The 14591-nt window shown below is 49.2% G+C and overlaps 1 protein-coding gene across 4 annotated transcripts in view; it reads left to right on the forward strand.

The window, feature by feature from the left end:
- Positions 1–4221: 4221 nt before the first annotated feature.
- ANTXRL (ANTXR like) overlaps positions 4222–14591 on the forward strand; it is a 41840-nt gene continuing 31470 nt past the window's right edge. For 3 of the 4 annotated variants that reach the window (XM_055275438.2, XM_055275440.2, XM_055275439.2), the window contains exons 1-6: positions 4865–5359; positions 9617–9688; positions 11299–11370; positions 13240–13321; positions 13428–13461; positions 14462–14538. In XM_055275438.2, coding sequence (XP_055131413.1) covers positions 5115–5359; positions 9617–9688; positions 11299–11370; positions 13240–13321; positions 13428–13461; positions 14462–14538 — 582 coding nt within the window. In that variant the 5' untranslated portion in view covers positions 4865–5114. Of the gene's footprint in view, positions 4275–4453; positions 4539–4864; positions 5360–9616; positions 9689–11298; positions 11371–13239; positions 13322–13427; positions 13462–14461; positions 14539–14591 lie in introns of those variants that run through there. The other variant, XM_055275441.2, reaches the window with a different exon arrangement.

The raw sequence follows: 14591 nt of genomic DNA on the forward strand, positions 1-14591 counted from the left end.
GTGATGCCAATTCCCCACCCCTCACCCCAACTCTGTTATGAATTCCCTGTTATGATGGACAGGAAGGTCGACATGGTGACTTTGTGACATGCAGCTCTTCCCAATGTCCTGCATGCTGACAACACCAAGGGGAGGCACAGGACCTTTGGAGGAGCTACAAGAGGAAGCCTCCATTTCCCTTACAACAGCCCTCACAGTGTCCCTTAAAACCCCCAGACCCTGCCATTTGTTTACTGGAAGAGTTAGCCCAGGTGACTTAGGTGAGGACACTGCTGTGGGTGAGGAGGTCAAGGACTGGGAGGCCAGAGTGTTGGCAGTGACAGGTCATTTGTGTGACACTGAAGTCCCCCAGGGGATAGCAGACCTGGAAGGAGATGGAAACTGCGGTGTTGCCAGAGTCCTTGTGAATGAGGGACATTCCGGTTCTCTACTGCTGTGCACCAGACCACCCACATTTAGGGACACAGAACAGGCCCATTTTATTATGCTCACAGATTCTGAGGATCAGGCACTCGGGGCAGAGTGGGAAGGGCTCCTCATGTCTAGGGCCCCAGATGGGAAGGCTTGAGCAGCCTGACATGACTTGAAGGATTGGGCACTGGAATTATCTGGAGGCTGCCCCACTCACAGGTGTGGCTCCTGGGCAGGAGGGCCCAAAAGCTGGGCTCAGCTGGGACTGTGAATGGAGACCCTGCATGTAGCCTCCCTGTGTGACCTGGGCTTCCTCCCGGCATGGCAGCTTCAGGGTGCTTGGGCTTTTACAGGTGGCCCAGAGCTCCAAGAGTGAGTATTTCCAGTGAGCAAGGCAGAAATTGTAGATCCTTTTATGATATCACCTTGGAAGTCACACAGTGTCACTTCCACTGTTCTCTATTGGTCCAAGCAGTCACAGCTGCCAAGAGTCAATGGGAGAGAACACAGGCCCCCTCTCTAGGACAGGAGTGTGGACAAGTTCACATCCCAGTGTCAAAACTACTGTATGACCAACGCTTTGAATGGCAGAGACTTTACAGTGTGTGGAAAAACGTGGGCACTGATGATGGGATTCAAGTTGGACTCAGAAAAGTTAGACTGTGATAGTTAGAAATACCTTAATTTTATTTTCTTCATTTTTGTATGCAGAAGTGATATATGATTAAAAATTCTTCTTCAATAAGTCTAAAATAGATCTTTCAATGTATTTAACACAAAAATTACAAATGATAGCCAGGAAGGGTGGCTCATGCCTGTAATCTCAGCACTTTGGGAGGCTGAGGCCGGCAGATGACTTGAGGTCAGGATTTTGAGAGCTGCCTGGCCAGCATTGTGAAACCCCATCTCTACTAAAAATACAAAAATTAGCCAGGTGTGGTGGTGTACATCTGTAATCCCAACTACGCAGGAGGCTGAGGCAGAAAAATCACTTGAATCTGTGAGGCGAAGGTTGTAGATTGCAAGATTGTGCCATTGCATTCCAGCCTGAGTGAGACTCTTTCTCAAAAAAAGAAAAAAAAAAAAAATTACAAGTGATAAAAAGCACTGGGTTAGTGGACTTTGGGGGTTTTTCTCTTGCTTTGGTGTGGTGTTTAAAACAATGGATTATTTTAAATAAGTGGTATTTTAGAATGGGTAAAGTTAGTGTAATTCCTCCGAAAGCATATTAGGTTTTCTTGCTTCACATCCTTCATGACTCTTGGTAGTGCCATATTTTATATTTTTTGATTTCTAATTATGTTTTGATGTCTAATCAATGGACAAAAGTATTGTCTTAATTTGCGGTTCCCTAATTAATAAAGGATTGTTCATCTGTTCATATGATTTTGGGTCATTCCTGTTCTCTCCTTTGTGAAGTGCCTGCTCATGCCTGTGTGTCCATTCTCTGATTTGGGTGTTTATCTTTTGCATATTGATTCATTCACATTCTTTAAATTCTGAATACTAATCCTTTTTCAATTGTTGCAAATATCTTCTTGCATGGTGTGGCTTGTTTTTTCACTCTATTTGTTGTCTCTTAGTAAAGCAAAAGGTATTCATTTTAATCCAGTTGTTTGTCATTTTCTTTTTCTTTTGTTTTTTTTTTGTTGTTGGTGGTGGTGGTGGTGGTGGGTTTTTTTGTTTGTTTGTTTGTTTGCTTTGTTTTGTTTTGAGACAGAGTCTCTCTCTGTTGCCCAGGCTGGAGTGCAGTGGTGTGATCTTGGCTCACTGCAACCACTGCCTCCTGGGTTCAAGCACTTCTCTGCCTCAGCCTCCCAAGTAGCTGGAATTACAGGCAACCTCCACCACGCCCAGCTAATTTTTGTACTTTTAGTAGAGATAGGGTTTCATCATCTTGGCCAGGCTTGTCTTGAACTCCTGACCTCGTGATCAACCCGCCTCGGCCTCCCAAAGTGCTTGTCATTTTCTTAAACTTTAAGATTTGCTCTGTTTTGTATCTTAAGAATTTCTTCCATGTTAGAGGTGAAATACATTTTATTTTACAAGTTTTAAAGATTTGTCTCTCACACTGAAGTCTTGATTCTTCCTAGAATTAATTTATAAGTGTGATTTGTGCCAAATATTTGATTTCATTTTTTGCCATGAAGCTAACAAATTGTCCCGGCTCCATTTGTGGAAAATTCCATCTTTTCCTCATTGATCTTGTCACTACTTGTGTTTCAAGTTCCATACAGATTTGAATCTGTTTTTATTTATTTATTTATTTTGAGATGGAGTCTTTCTCTGTTGCCCAGGCTGTGTAGTGCAGTGGCACCATCTCAGCTTACTGCAACTTCTGCCTCCCAGGTTCAAGTGATTATAATGCCTCAGTCTCCTGAGTGGCTGGGATAACAGGCACTAGGATGTGCAGTGTTCCCTTGGGAATCTGGGATGGATACGTGGGAGAATGATATATACGCATGAGAAATATAGTTTGTGCTTTTCAGATGATTAAATGGGGAGAGGGAAGGGGGTAACCAGAAGATAACCTAGACTCATCTGCCACATACACAAAGTTCTTCACATACACACTGCGCCTGGCTAATTTTTGTATTTTTAGTACAGACTAGGTTTCGCCATGTTGGCCAGGCTGCCAATCTCTATCTATTGGCTTATATTGATAGCATCCATACCACATTATCTTAACGACTATATGGAGGAAGACTGTATTACTGTCCATCATTGTCCCTTTCCATTTAAGGGAAGGGCTGTGCTCCCTGCATGTTTGTGGCAGGTTTTGATTGACCAATGGAATGTTAACAGAAGTAATGTGTGCCACTTCTGGACAGAAAATGTTTAAGAGTCTAGGTATGACTCAGGTGGCCCCGACAGCCTGGTGCCTGAGCAACTAGGATGTGTGGCGTTCCCTTGGGAACCTGGGATGGATACGTGGGAGAATGATACATACACATGAGAAATATAGTTTGTGCTTTTCAGATGATTAAATGGGGAGAGGGAAGGAGGTAACCGGAAGATAACCTAGACTCATCTGACACATACAAAATATTAAAGTATGCTAAATATTAACGTATGCAAAAATATTAAAAGTATGCAAAAATATTAAAGTATGCTAATACCAAGTGTCAAGAAGAATATGAAGCAAGATAGCTCAAATATGCTTTCGAAGGAAATATAGCGGGCTTCATTCATTCTGAAATACCCCTTATTTAAGATACTCCATTATATTAAATACAGTTCCAAAACAAAAGAAATCAAAGAATGAAAAACTAACCCAATACTTTTATCACTTGTAATTTGTATATTACGCATATTGGAAGATATATTTTAGACTTATTAGAGAACGATTTTTAATTGGATATCACTCTTGTGCATACAAAATAAAATAAAATTGATTAAGGTGTTTCTAACAGTCACAGTCAGACTTTTCTGAGTCCTGTTTGAATCTCACTCATCGGTGCCTACGTTTTTCTACACACTGTAACCTCTCTGCTATTCAAAGCATTGGTCATACAGCAGTTTTGACACTGGGATGTGAACTTGTCCACATTCTTGCCCTAGAGAGGGGGACTGTGTTCCCTCCCATTGACTCTTGGCAGCTGTGACTGCTTGGACCAATAGAGAACAGTGGAAGTGACACTGTGTGACTTCCAAGGTGATGTCATAAAAAGCTCTAAAATTTCTGCCATGCTCACTGAAAATACTCACTCTTGGAGCTCTGGGCCACCTGTAAAAGCCCAAGCACCCTGAAGCTGCCATGCCGGGAGGAAGCCCAGGTCACACAGGGAGGCTACATGCAGGGTCTCCATTCACAGTCTCAGCTGAGCCCAGCTTTTGGGCCCTCCTGCCCAGGAGCCACACTTGTGAGTGGAGCAGCCTCCAGATAATTCCAGTGCCCAATCCTTCAAGTCATGTCAGGCTGCTCAAGCCTTCCCATCCGGGGCCCCAGACATAAGGAGCCCTCCTAACTCTGCCCTGAGTGCCTGATCCTCAGAACCTGTGAGCATAATAAAATGGGCCTGTTCTGTGTCTCTAAATATAGGTGGTCTGTTACACAGCAGTAGAGAACCGGAATGTCCCTCATTCACAAAGACTCTGGCAACACTGCAGTTTCCATCTCCTTCCAGGTCTGCCATCTTCTGGGGGACTTCAGTGTCACACAAATAACCTCCCATTGCCAACACTCTGGCCTCCCAGTCTTGACCTCCTCACCCACAGCAATGTCCTCACCTAAGTCACCTGGGCTAACTCTTCCAGTGAACAAATGGCAGGGTCTAGTGGTTTTAAGGGACACTGTGAGGGCTGTTATAAGGTAAATGGAGGCTTCCTCTTGTAGCCCCTCCAAAGGTCCTGTGCCTCCCCCTGGTGTTGTCAACATGCAGGATATTGGGAAGAGCTGCAGGTCACAAAGTCACCATGTCAACCTTCCTGTCAACCATAACAGGGAATTCTGTCCCCAGGGTGGGGGAAGGGCCAGGGAGGTAGCTGGAGGCAAGTCTCCCAGAACCAGCTACTGACCCTAGTCCCTGCGATCTGGGGAGGCACCTGGTGGAGGGCCACAGTGTGCACTGGTGAAAGGGCAGGAGGAGGGGTGTGGTCCCTGGGCATAAGGGGAGGCAGCAGAGAAGGGGCCTGTGCTCAGCCTCTCTGGGCCCTGGCACAGGCACCCAAGAGTGAGGTGGGGTCACAGGGACGGCCAGATAATGGGGAGCCATGGGCCCCGGGGGCCCTACTTCCTGGTCTTCCTGCTGCTGCTGCTTCCTCCACCGCTTTTTAGAGCAGGAAGCCTTCGGTACCATGGACCTGACTGGAGAATCTTTCACCGCCTGGCCCTGGGCTCCAGGAGGGCCCACCACCACCATGGCCCAGGATGGAGGCAGCACCGGCACCAGGGGCAAGCAGGTCACAGATGCCAGGGCTCATTTGACCTCTACTTCATCTTGGATAAGTGAGTGTCCCTTCCAGCTCTGGCCCTGGGTCACCCTCCAGAGCCACCACCTCTTTTTCACTAGGGACAGGATACCACTCAAGGAGATGCAAGCTTCTGCGTCACAGAAGCAGGGCCAACCCTTTGGTCAGACCAGACCTAGGTAGGCCTCCTGTTTTTCTGAGGCAGAAAGAATGCCCTGGTGCTTCATCTCCTGGATAAGGAAAAAAGCCACCAAAGGAGTTATGGACGATTCTCTATCCCTCCATCAGCTGGATCAGCATCCTCATCCTCATGCCGCTGCAACAGCTGATTGCTCAGACCTGCCCCTCAGCAGTTCTCAGAAGCTCACTGTGGATGTTTGGGGTTTCTGTGTTGTTTTGCTTGTTTGTTTTTTCATGCAAATAACTTCTATTTTACTGCGTCCCAGAAAGATTGCTTTGTTGCCTGTGTTGGGCATTCTAATGTCACTGCTTAGAGAAGGCCTTTGGTTGGCTGCTTCTAAGTGTTTCTTCTACAACTTGGAGAGCCACGTGATAGTTCCCGCACTTTCAGGAACAGTTTGGTCTGTTTCAGGGTGGCCCTGGGGAAGCCTGAAGGGAGAATTTGCAGGTCAGAGGCAGTGACAGAGGATGGGGATGAAGGGACCTGCCAGGCAAGACAGAGCCACAGGCTAGAAACTCACAGGAACTGCAGAGGCCCTGATGCAATCCCAGACAGACTGGATGAGGAGGAATGCAGAGGGAGTGCCTAGAGTGGATGTAAAGGGAGCAGACAAAAGCAACCTTAATGAGTCTTCCTAACAAGGCTGGGGGTAAAGGGTATTACCCCATTCTAAGGAGGAGGGAATGAGCCAGGTCATGGCCAGGGAAAGACCCACCACAGCCTCCAGATAGACATCCACGGCACTGAATTGAAACTCTGGATTTTGTGACTCCAAAGCCCATCCAAAGACCACACAGCTGGGCAGGACACTGAGAATCTTGCAGTAGTCCTCCAGGCAGAAACAACATCTACTGCCTGCAGGCAGACTCTTTGGTCATTCGTGTCCAGCTTATTCATGAGACTCATTATTCATTTGTTCATTCATTGGATTGAGCTGGAAGAAAATGAATCAGCCTCCCATGCGCTCCTATTCTTGGCCAGGTGACATTTGAGGGCTCTAAGTGGTAGTGACCCCTTGTATTTTTTGAGTAATTTTTTAATTGTGGGAAAACATGCATAACAAAAATTTACCATTTTTAAGTGTACGATTCAGCGGCATTAAGTACAGTCACAGTGTTGTGCAACCACCACCATCCATCTCCAGAAATGTTTCATCATTGCGTATTGAACCTCTGTTCTCAGCCGGGAGCAGTAGCTCCCTCCTGTAATCCCAGCAATTTGGGAGCCAAGGCAAGAGGATTGCTTGAGTCTAGGAGTTTAAGATCAGCCTGGGAAACATGCAAAATCCTGTCTATACAAAACATACAAAAATTAGCCAGGCATGGTGATGTGTGCCTCCACTCCCAGCTACTCAGCCTGAGCTGAGGCAGGAGGATCGCTTGAGCCGGGGAGGTCAAGACTGGAGTGTGTCAAGATTACACCACTGCACTCCAGCCTAGGCAATAGAGTGAAACCCTGTCTCAAACCCCATCCCCACCAAAACCCAAACAACCTCTATTCCCATTAAACAATAATTCCCCATTCCTCCCTCCCCCAAGCCATAGTGACCTTTAGTGTATTTTCTCTATCTATGAGTTTGCCTATTGTAGGTACTTCATGTAAGGGGAGTCACACAATATAATCATACAAACATATAATATTTGGCCTTTTCTGTCTGACCTTTTTCACTTAGCATAGTGTTTTCAAGATTATCTCATGTTGTAGCATCCATCAGAATTTCATCCCTTTTATGGCTGAATAATATTTCTCTGTATGTATATGTACCACATTTTGTTTATCTTTTTTTTTTTTTTTTTTGAGTTGGAGTCTCATTCTGCCACCAGGCTGGAGTTCAGTGGCGCAATCTCGGCTCACTGCAACCTCGGCCTCCCGGTTTCAAGCGATTCTCCCTGCCTCAGCCTCCTGAGGCGCTGAGACTACAGGGGCATGTCACCACGCCAGGCTAATTTTTGTATTTTTTAGTACAGACAGGGTTTCACCATATTGGACAGGCTGGTCTTGAACTCCTGACCTCGTGATCCCCCCCACCTTGGCCTTCCAAAGCACTAGGATTCCAAGCGTGAGCCACCATGCCCGGCTTGTTTATCTTTTCATCCGTTGATGGACACTTGGGTTGCTTCTGCCATTTGGCTGTTGTGAATAATGCTGCTATGAACACTGGTGTACACGTATCTCTTTGAGTCCCTGCTCTCACTTCTTTTTGGTATATACCTGGGAGTGGAATTGATGGATCCTATGGTGATCCTATGTTTAGCTTTCTGAGGAAATGCTAAGCTGTTTCCCACAGTGATTGCACCAGTTTGCATTCCCACCAACAAAAGTCAACATTTGTTATTTTCTGGTTTTTGATAATAGTCACCCCAATGGGTGTGAAGTTGTATCTCCTTGCGGCTTTCATTGGCATTTCCCTAGTGACTAGTGATGTGGAGCATCTTTTCATGTGCTTATTGGCCATTTGCATATCTTCTTTGAGGAAATGTCTTTTCAAATCCTTTGCCCATTTTTTTTTTTTTTTTTTTTTTTTTTTTTTGAGACGGAGTCTTGCTCTGTCTCCCAGGCTGGAGTGCAATGGCGCGATCTCGGCTCACTGCAAGCTCCGCCTCCCGGGTTCATGCCATTCTCCTGCCTCAGCCTCCCGAGTAGCTGGGACTACAGGCGCCTGCCAACACGTCCGGCTAATTTTTTGTATTTTTAGTAGAGATGGGGTTTCACTGTGTTAGCCAGGATGGTCTCGATCTCCTGACCTCGTGATCCGCCCGCCTCGGCCTCCCAAAGTGCTGGGATTACAGGCTTGAGCCACCGCGCCCGGCCTTGCCCATTTTTTTTGTTGCATTTTTTTGTTGTTTCTTTTTCGTTGTTGTTGTAGGAGTTCTTTGTATATTCTGGATATTAATCCCTTATCAGGTACATGAGTTGTAAATATTTCCTCCCATTCTGCAGGTTATCTTTTCACTCCCTTGGTAGTGTCCTTTGATGCACAAAAGTTTTTAATCTGGATACAGTCTCAACTTTTCTATTTTTAATTTTGTTGCCTGTGTTTTTGGTGCCATATCCAAAAAAAATCCCCAAATCGAATGTCATAAAAGTTATGTTTTCTACTAAGAGTTTAAAAGTTTTAGCCTTTACATTTAGGCCTTTGACCCATTTTGAGTTAATTTCTGTAATGGTTTACAGAAGGGTCCAACTTCATTCTTTTGCATGTAGACATCCAATTTTCCCTGCACCATTTCTTGAAACTACTGTTCTTTCCCACATTGAGTGTTCTTAACACACTGGTTGGAAATCGTTTGACTGCAGACATGGCAGGTTATTTCTGAGCTCTCTATTCTGTTCATTGCTCTATATGTCAGTCCTTATGTCAGTGCCATAATAGTTTGATTACTGTAGCTTTGTAATAAATTCTGAAATCAGGAAATGCATATCCTCAATCTTGTTCTTCTTTTTCAGATTTTTTTTTGTTATGTGACTAATGTCTCTTGAAATTCCGTATGAAATTTAGTGCAAATTTTTTTATTTCTGCAAAAAAATGCTGTAGAGATTTTGATACAGATTACATTGTTATCTCAACAATATTATTATTGTGCCTTCTGATTCATAAGCATGCAATATCTTTCCATTTATTGTGTCTTTAAATTCTTTCAGCAATGTTTTATAGTTTTCAGTATACATTTCTTTTGCTTCCTTGTTTAAATTTATTCTTAAGTATTTTGTTCTGTTTGATTTTATCATAAATGAAACTTTTTTGGTTGATTTTCCATATTTGGATTGTTCATTGGGGGCTTTTCCAACCAATACATTCTCTCCCATTTCCACTCTACCCAGTGCCCCACCTAACCTGATCAGCCACCTGGATGGCCAACAAAAGCCCCACATCCCAGGAAGCTCCTCAGTCCCAGGCAGATGGGGCTGGGTGGTCACCTTATGCTGACCACTCAACTGGTGAAACTCACGACCTCGGATGATCCAGTGGCCACTGGGGGTGTACCCCAGCCTCAGCTGTGCTAGGGTCAGGAGAGCTTGTTAAGAGCCTGCTGGGAGGCTGGGGGCGGGGCAGACACTTGCCCATCAGAGAGATACACTCATCTCCTTGACCCACGTCTCCTTTTGTTTTAGGTCTGGCAGCGTGAACAATAACTGGATTGACCTTTATATGTGGGTGGAGGAAACAGTGGCGAGGTTCCAAAGGTACAGATCTCCGCATGGCAGCCTCCCCTGAGCTGCAGAGAGCTTTTCCTCTGGAAGGCAGGCAGAGGGCACATCCCATCAGATGGGGTGGGCTTGGGAGTCCCTCAGTGGGGGACACAGAGCACAAGGTGGCATTCTGAAGCAGGAATGAGGCCAGCACTCACTGGTTCCATAGGGTCTCAGTAGCCTTGGCTGGCTCCTGCCTGTGAGCCCGGGCATATTGCAGGGCAGGCAGTTTGCCCCTGGGGACATCACATGCTGGGAAGGGACAACAGGCAGGGAAACCAGTAACTCAGTCCTGGAACTCCGGGTTACACAGTGCTGAGGGTTCAAGCAGGGGACAAAGAACTCACATGGAAGGTTAAAGGAAAAAGCAGGAATTCCTAAGGACAAAGTCAAGGGTGGCTTCCAAGGATGTGGGTCTTTGAAATGGGTCTTGCAGGATGGAAAAGACGGGACCTGTGGTGGAGTGAGTGGTCTGACTTGGCTGGGAATGAGGCTAGCTCAGGCAGGGCTGGGAGAGGTCTGGGCAGGTCAGCTTGAGGCCAAAGCCACAGGGGCTCATTATGCCAGGCCAAGGAGCTGGGATTTCCTGCCGCGAGCCATAGAGAGCCAGAGAAGGCTCTTGAGCAGGGAGTGGCATGATCAAGATGGCACTTAAGGAAGAAAAGTCTGATGACTGTGGGTAAAATGAATGGGCAACAAGGGCAGGAGCCATGGGGAGCTCCGCTGGGGACGTATGGCAGCACTGTCGCTGAGGGCCACTGAGGGTCAGCTGGCAGGAAGGAGGGCCAGGGAGAGGAAAGGGAGGCTGTGTGCATGGCTGCCAACAGGGAGAGTCACTCGTCTGAGATGAAGGAGGGATGAGGGAGAGGAGGGGGAGGAGGGAATGGGTGAAGAGGCAAAGAATTTTCCAGCAGAAGGGAGGCCAGCTGGGAGGGCTGCGTGTGCATCTCCCTGCCTGTTCATTATAAGGTATGTGTGTCTGTGTGTTTGTGTGCAGGTGCCTGTGTGTGGGTGCCGTGTGTGTGTTCATATGAGTGTGTGCATGTGTGGGTGCATGTGTGTGGGTGCATGTGTGTGTGAGTGTGTGAGTGTGTATGCATGTGGGTGTGGGGTGTGTGTACCTGTGTGTGCCTGTGCCTGTGTGTGCATGTGTGTGCCTCTATGTGAGTGTGTGCATGTGTGTGTGTGTGTGTGCATGTGCCTGTGTGTGTGCATGTGTGCATGTGTGGGTGCATGTGTATGGGTGCATGTGTGTGCATGTGAATGTGTATGCATTGTGTGGGTGTGTGTGTGTGCATGTGTGTGTGCCTGTGTGTGTGCATGTGTGTGTGAGCGTGTGCCTGTGTGTGCCTGTGGGTGTGCATGTGTGTGTGTGCGCAAGTGTCTTTGGGGTGTTGGGAGTGTGGGGATGCAGTGAGTTGCCATCCTGACTCTCTCTTCTATGGAGCCCTTGTCTCCACAGGCCTCAGAGTCCTTCACTACATTTATCTCGCCTCCTTGTGTCCAGCAAGGGGCTCCAAAGCGGGAGAGTTGGGGTGGGAGGTGGGGAATTGGCCTCACCACCCTGGCTTCTGGCTTCTCACCAGCACATGATTCCTTCACAGCCCAAATATTCGGATGTGCTTCATCACCTACTCCACAGATGGCGAGACTGTCTTGCCACTCACCTCAGACAAGTGAGTGCTGCTTGGATCACCCAAGGGAGGCCTGATGAGCTTGGCCAGAGGCAGCTCCAGGGAGCTGAGGGGCTCCCAGAGACCTTGGTTGGGAACCTGACAGCACACAGGGCAGGCCGGTCAGGGCCACTCACAGTACCCACCTGACCTTAGCCCCGGCTCCCCTGCATCCTCCTACCCATGGCTGCGAGGTTACCTGCAGGCCCCTGTGCTCCAGAAGTTCTCAGCCTCCCCCACTTCAAGCTCCCCTGCCCTCTCTCTTCCCTGCCTCCTTCCCTGAAAGGAGGCTGTGAGGATTCCCGGGCTGCAGCGGCTGGCGGGGCGGGGTGTGTGTCCTGTGAACACACACTGTGCTGGCTGCTGCTCTGTGCCTGTTCCCCCTGCCCTGACCAGTGCAGGAGGGAGACAGGGTCAAAGCTGGTGGTGGGAGTAGTGGGGCTTTAGTGCAGGGATGCTGGCAGGCCCAGACTGGGGAGCCCCTGGGTGGGGTTCTGAGCTCCAGGGCAGGCTGGGAAAGTGCAGGGAGACAGGAGGAACAGGCTCAGGCGGCTGGAGCCCAGGCCCAGCAGGGGCACAGCAGAGTTCCTGTTTGGCCTGAGGTGAGGGCACTTCCAATGCACATGCCCAGAACCGGGCCCAGAGGAGATGAAGCACAGAAGAGAGGTGAGGACACTGAGGACTGGATGGGGGACTGGGCCCCACTTGCAGCTTCGAGGGAATACAGGGTAGAGGAGCTTGAGTCTGTGTGCCCTGCACTGTGGGTTTGTCAGAGAGACTGGGTGGGTGTGAGGTGGTAAAAAGCAAGTCTATGGGGGAGGACTGTGGCGGGTGACCCAGATGGGGAGTGGGGTTTGGGCATGGCCAGAGAAAGGCCAGGCCGTGGCCTCTTCTGGGTATGGATGGGTCTGGCCTCCTCCCCTCCTGGGCTGGGCAGGGCAGGGCACTTAGAGCTCCGGCCATGGCAGGGACACTCTGCCCCCAGTGGGAAGCCATCCTTCAGGGTCCATGCTCTGCCCAGCCTTGCTGTGCAGGTTCAGCCTGTCACGCTGGATTAGCCTGACCCTAAGTCCCTGGCCTGTCCCAGTCCTGCCACCAGAGCCAGTCCTGTCTGCCCCAGCCCATTCTGTCTGCTTTAACAGCAGCTGACAGGCCACATCCCCCGGCCAGTCCACAGATCAGTGTTCAGCCCCTGCCTGCACAGCCATTGGGGCTGCCTCTCCAGCCTTTGGTCTTTTTGTTTCAGGGGCACAGAAAGTAAAGGAGGCCAGGCCCTCTAACTAAGCAGATTTGCTACTTCCTGTATCAGGGTAAAGATAGAGCAGGAAACTGAGTCAGGGTCAGGGGTCTGGGGCTGTCAGGGCTGGGTGCAGGGCTGGGGGCTTAGCAGGATGACTTTTCCCAAATGCAGCCCTACCTGTTAAAGGACGGAGTGACCAACACAAGAGAGTCCTTGTTAGGGTTAGGATTTGGATTAGAGTTAGAATTAGAGTTGGGAATGTCAACCCCACAGTCAGTGGCTGACTCTCAGTTGCCCATCCCTGGTTCAGGGCTAGGAATGTCAACCCCATTGCAGTTCCTGACTCACAGTTGCTCTTCCATGGGAAGCTCCCACTGTCACCAGAGATGGTCCAAGCAGGGCCCTGGTGAACTTCCCCAGGCCTGCATTCTCTGTAACTGGGATGAGCTCAGAAGGGCTTGAAATCTCTGGTCAAAATCGCAATGAGGAATGAGCAGGACAAAGCCCCTGCCTGGCCCTCTCCTTCATGCAGGAGGCCTCGCACAAAGAACAGTGGCTCCTGGAGAGCTTGGGAGCTGATTTTTAACAGTCAATGTCTTTCCAGGTCAACCACCTTTTTTTATTTTTTTCAGGAATAGAATAAAAAACGGTCTTGACCAGCTTCAGAAAATTGTGCCTGAAGGACACACATTCATGCAGGCAGGATTTAGAAAGGTATAGACCCCTTGATCTCCTAACCCTAACCCTAATCTACAAAATCTTAAAGCATCAGTGGGGTCATCTCACTGTCCAGGCTCAATATTTCTTCATTTTCTTGCAGGCAATTCAACAGATTGAAAGTTTCAACTCCGGAAGTAAGCACCTGCCGTCCCCATGGTGGTCCCATAGGGGAAACAGAGCTGGGCGTGAGCCTCAGAGAGCTCTGGGTGCAGATTCTGCAAGGCCACACCTGCCCTGCCTCTTGGAGCAAGTTGCTCACCTGCTCTGAGCTCCAGGTCCTTCCCGGGTGCAATGAGCATAGTAAGACCCCGCCCCATGCAGTTCTGAGAACTGCGTGGGATCCTGCGTGTGCAGTTCTGGTGCTCATAACCCTGAGGTGCTTGCCCTCCAGCTGGGCTGTGTGAAAAGGAAAAGAGAAGAGCCAAGGGGTTTGCCCCCTTGCACACACCTTAGTCTTCCTCCTCCCTTCCATGTCTCCCCTCCCAGTGACTTGCATTCCCTGACCGTGTCTCACATGGTACAGAAGGCTGTCCAGGGCCCCCAACTTCCCTCCCCACTGTGTCGCTGCAGCTCTTGTCAGGAAAAGGCAGGGCTGGAGAGGAAAGGCATTGAGGTGGCTGTGGGGTCCCCTGCCCAGGTGCCACTGACCTGGAGTCCAGAACTCCTGGGCCCAGAGATGCTGGCAGGGCTACCTGCAGGCTCTGCTCACAGCAAGACCTGGCCCCCTGGGAGCCTCCCTGAGCCTGTCTGTTACAGGAGGGCCCAGCAGCTCCTCCCCCTGCCCGTGGGACAGGCCTGTGGTTGTGGGGTCCTGGCTGGAGCTGTCCTCAGGCAGAGGTGGTGCAGGCCACTAATGGGTGAGGGTTCAGGCAGCCTGGTGGGAAAGACCCTGCCCCTCTCAGCCCCTCCACTGTAAAATGGGTGCTGGGCTGAGACCTCCCTCACTCTAGGGGATCTCTGGGTGGCAGGTGCTTGGGTCTTGGCAGCCTCTCCTCTGGAGGATGAGGTGAGGGCACCTGGCCATGCCCTGGAGTGGGCAGTGCTGTGGGCCCAGCCACCTGCAGGGGTTCCGGAGCCTCTGGAGGTAACTCCTGGTGCCTTTGCTGAGCAGGCCACTCTTTGCTTCTTCTACAGACAAGGTTCCCACCATGATTATTGCTATGACCGATGGAGAACTGGTGGCACATGCATTTCAGGACACTCTCAGAGAAGTGAGTCCAGTTCATACTTACCAGCATTTTGCTCCATGTATTTTGATGACCAA

Source organism: Symphalangus syndactylus, chromosome 4, assembly GCF_028878055.3.
Source record: "Symphalangus syndactylus isolate Jambi chromosome 4, NHGRI_mSymSyn1-v2.1_pri, whole genome shotgun sequence".
Classification (NCBI taxonomy): Eukaryota; Metazoa; Chordata; class Mammalia; order Primates; family Hylobatidae; genus Symphalangus; species Symphalangus syndactylus.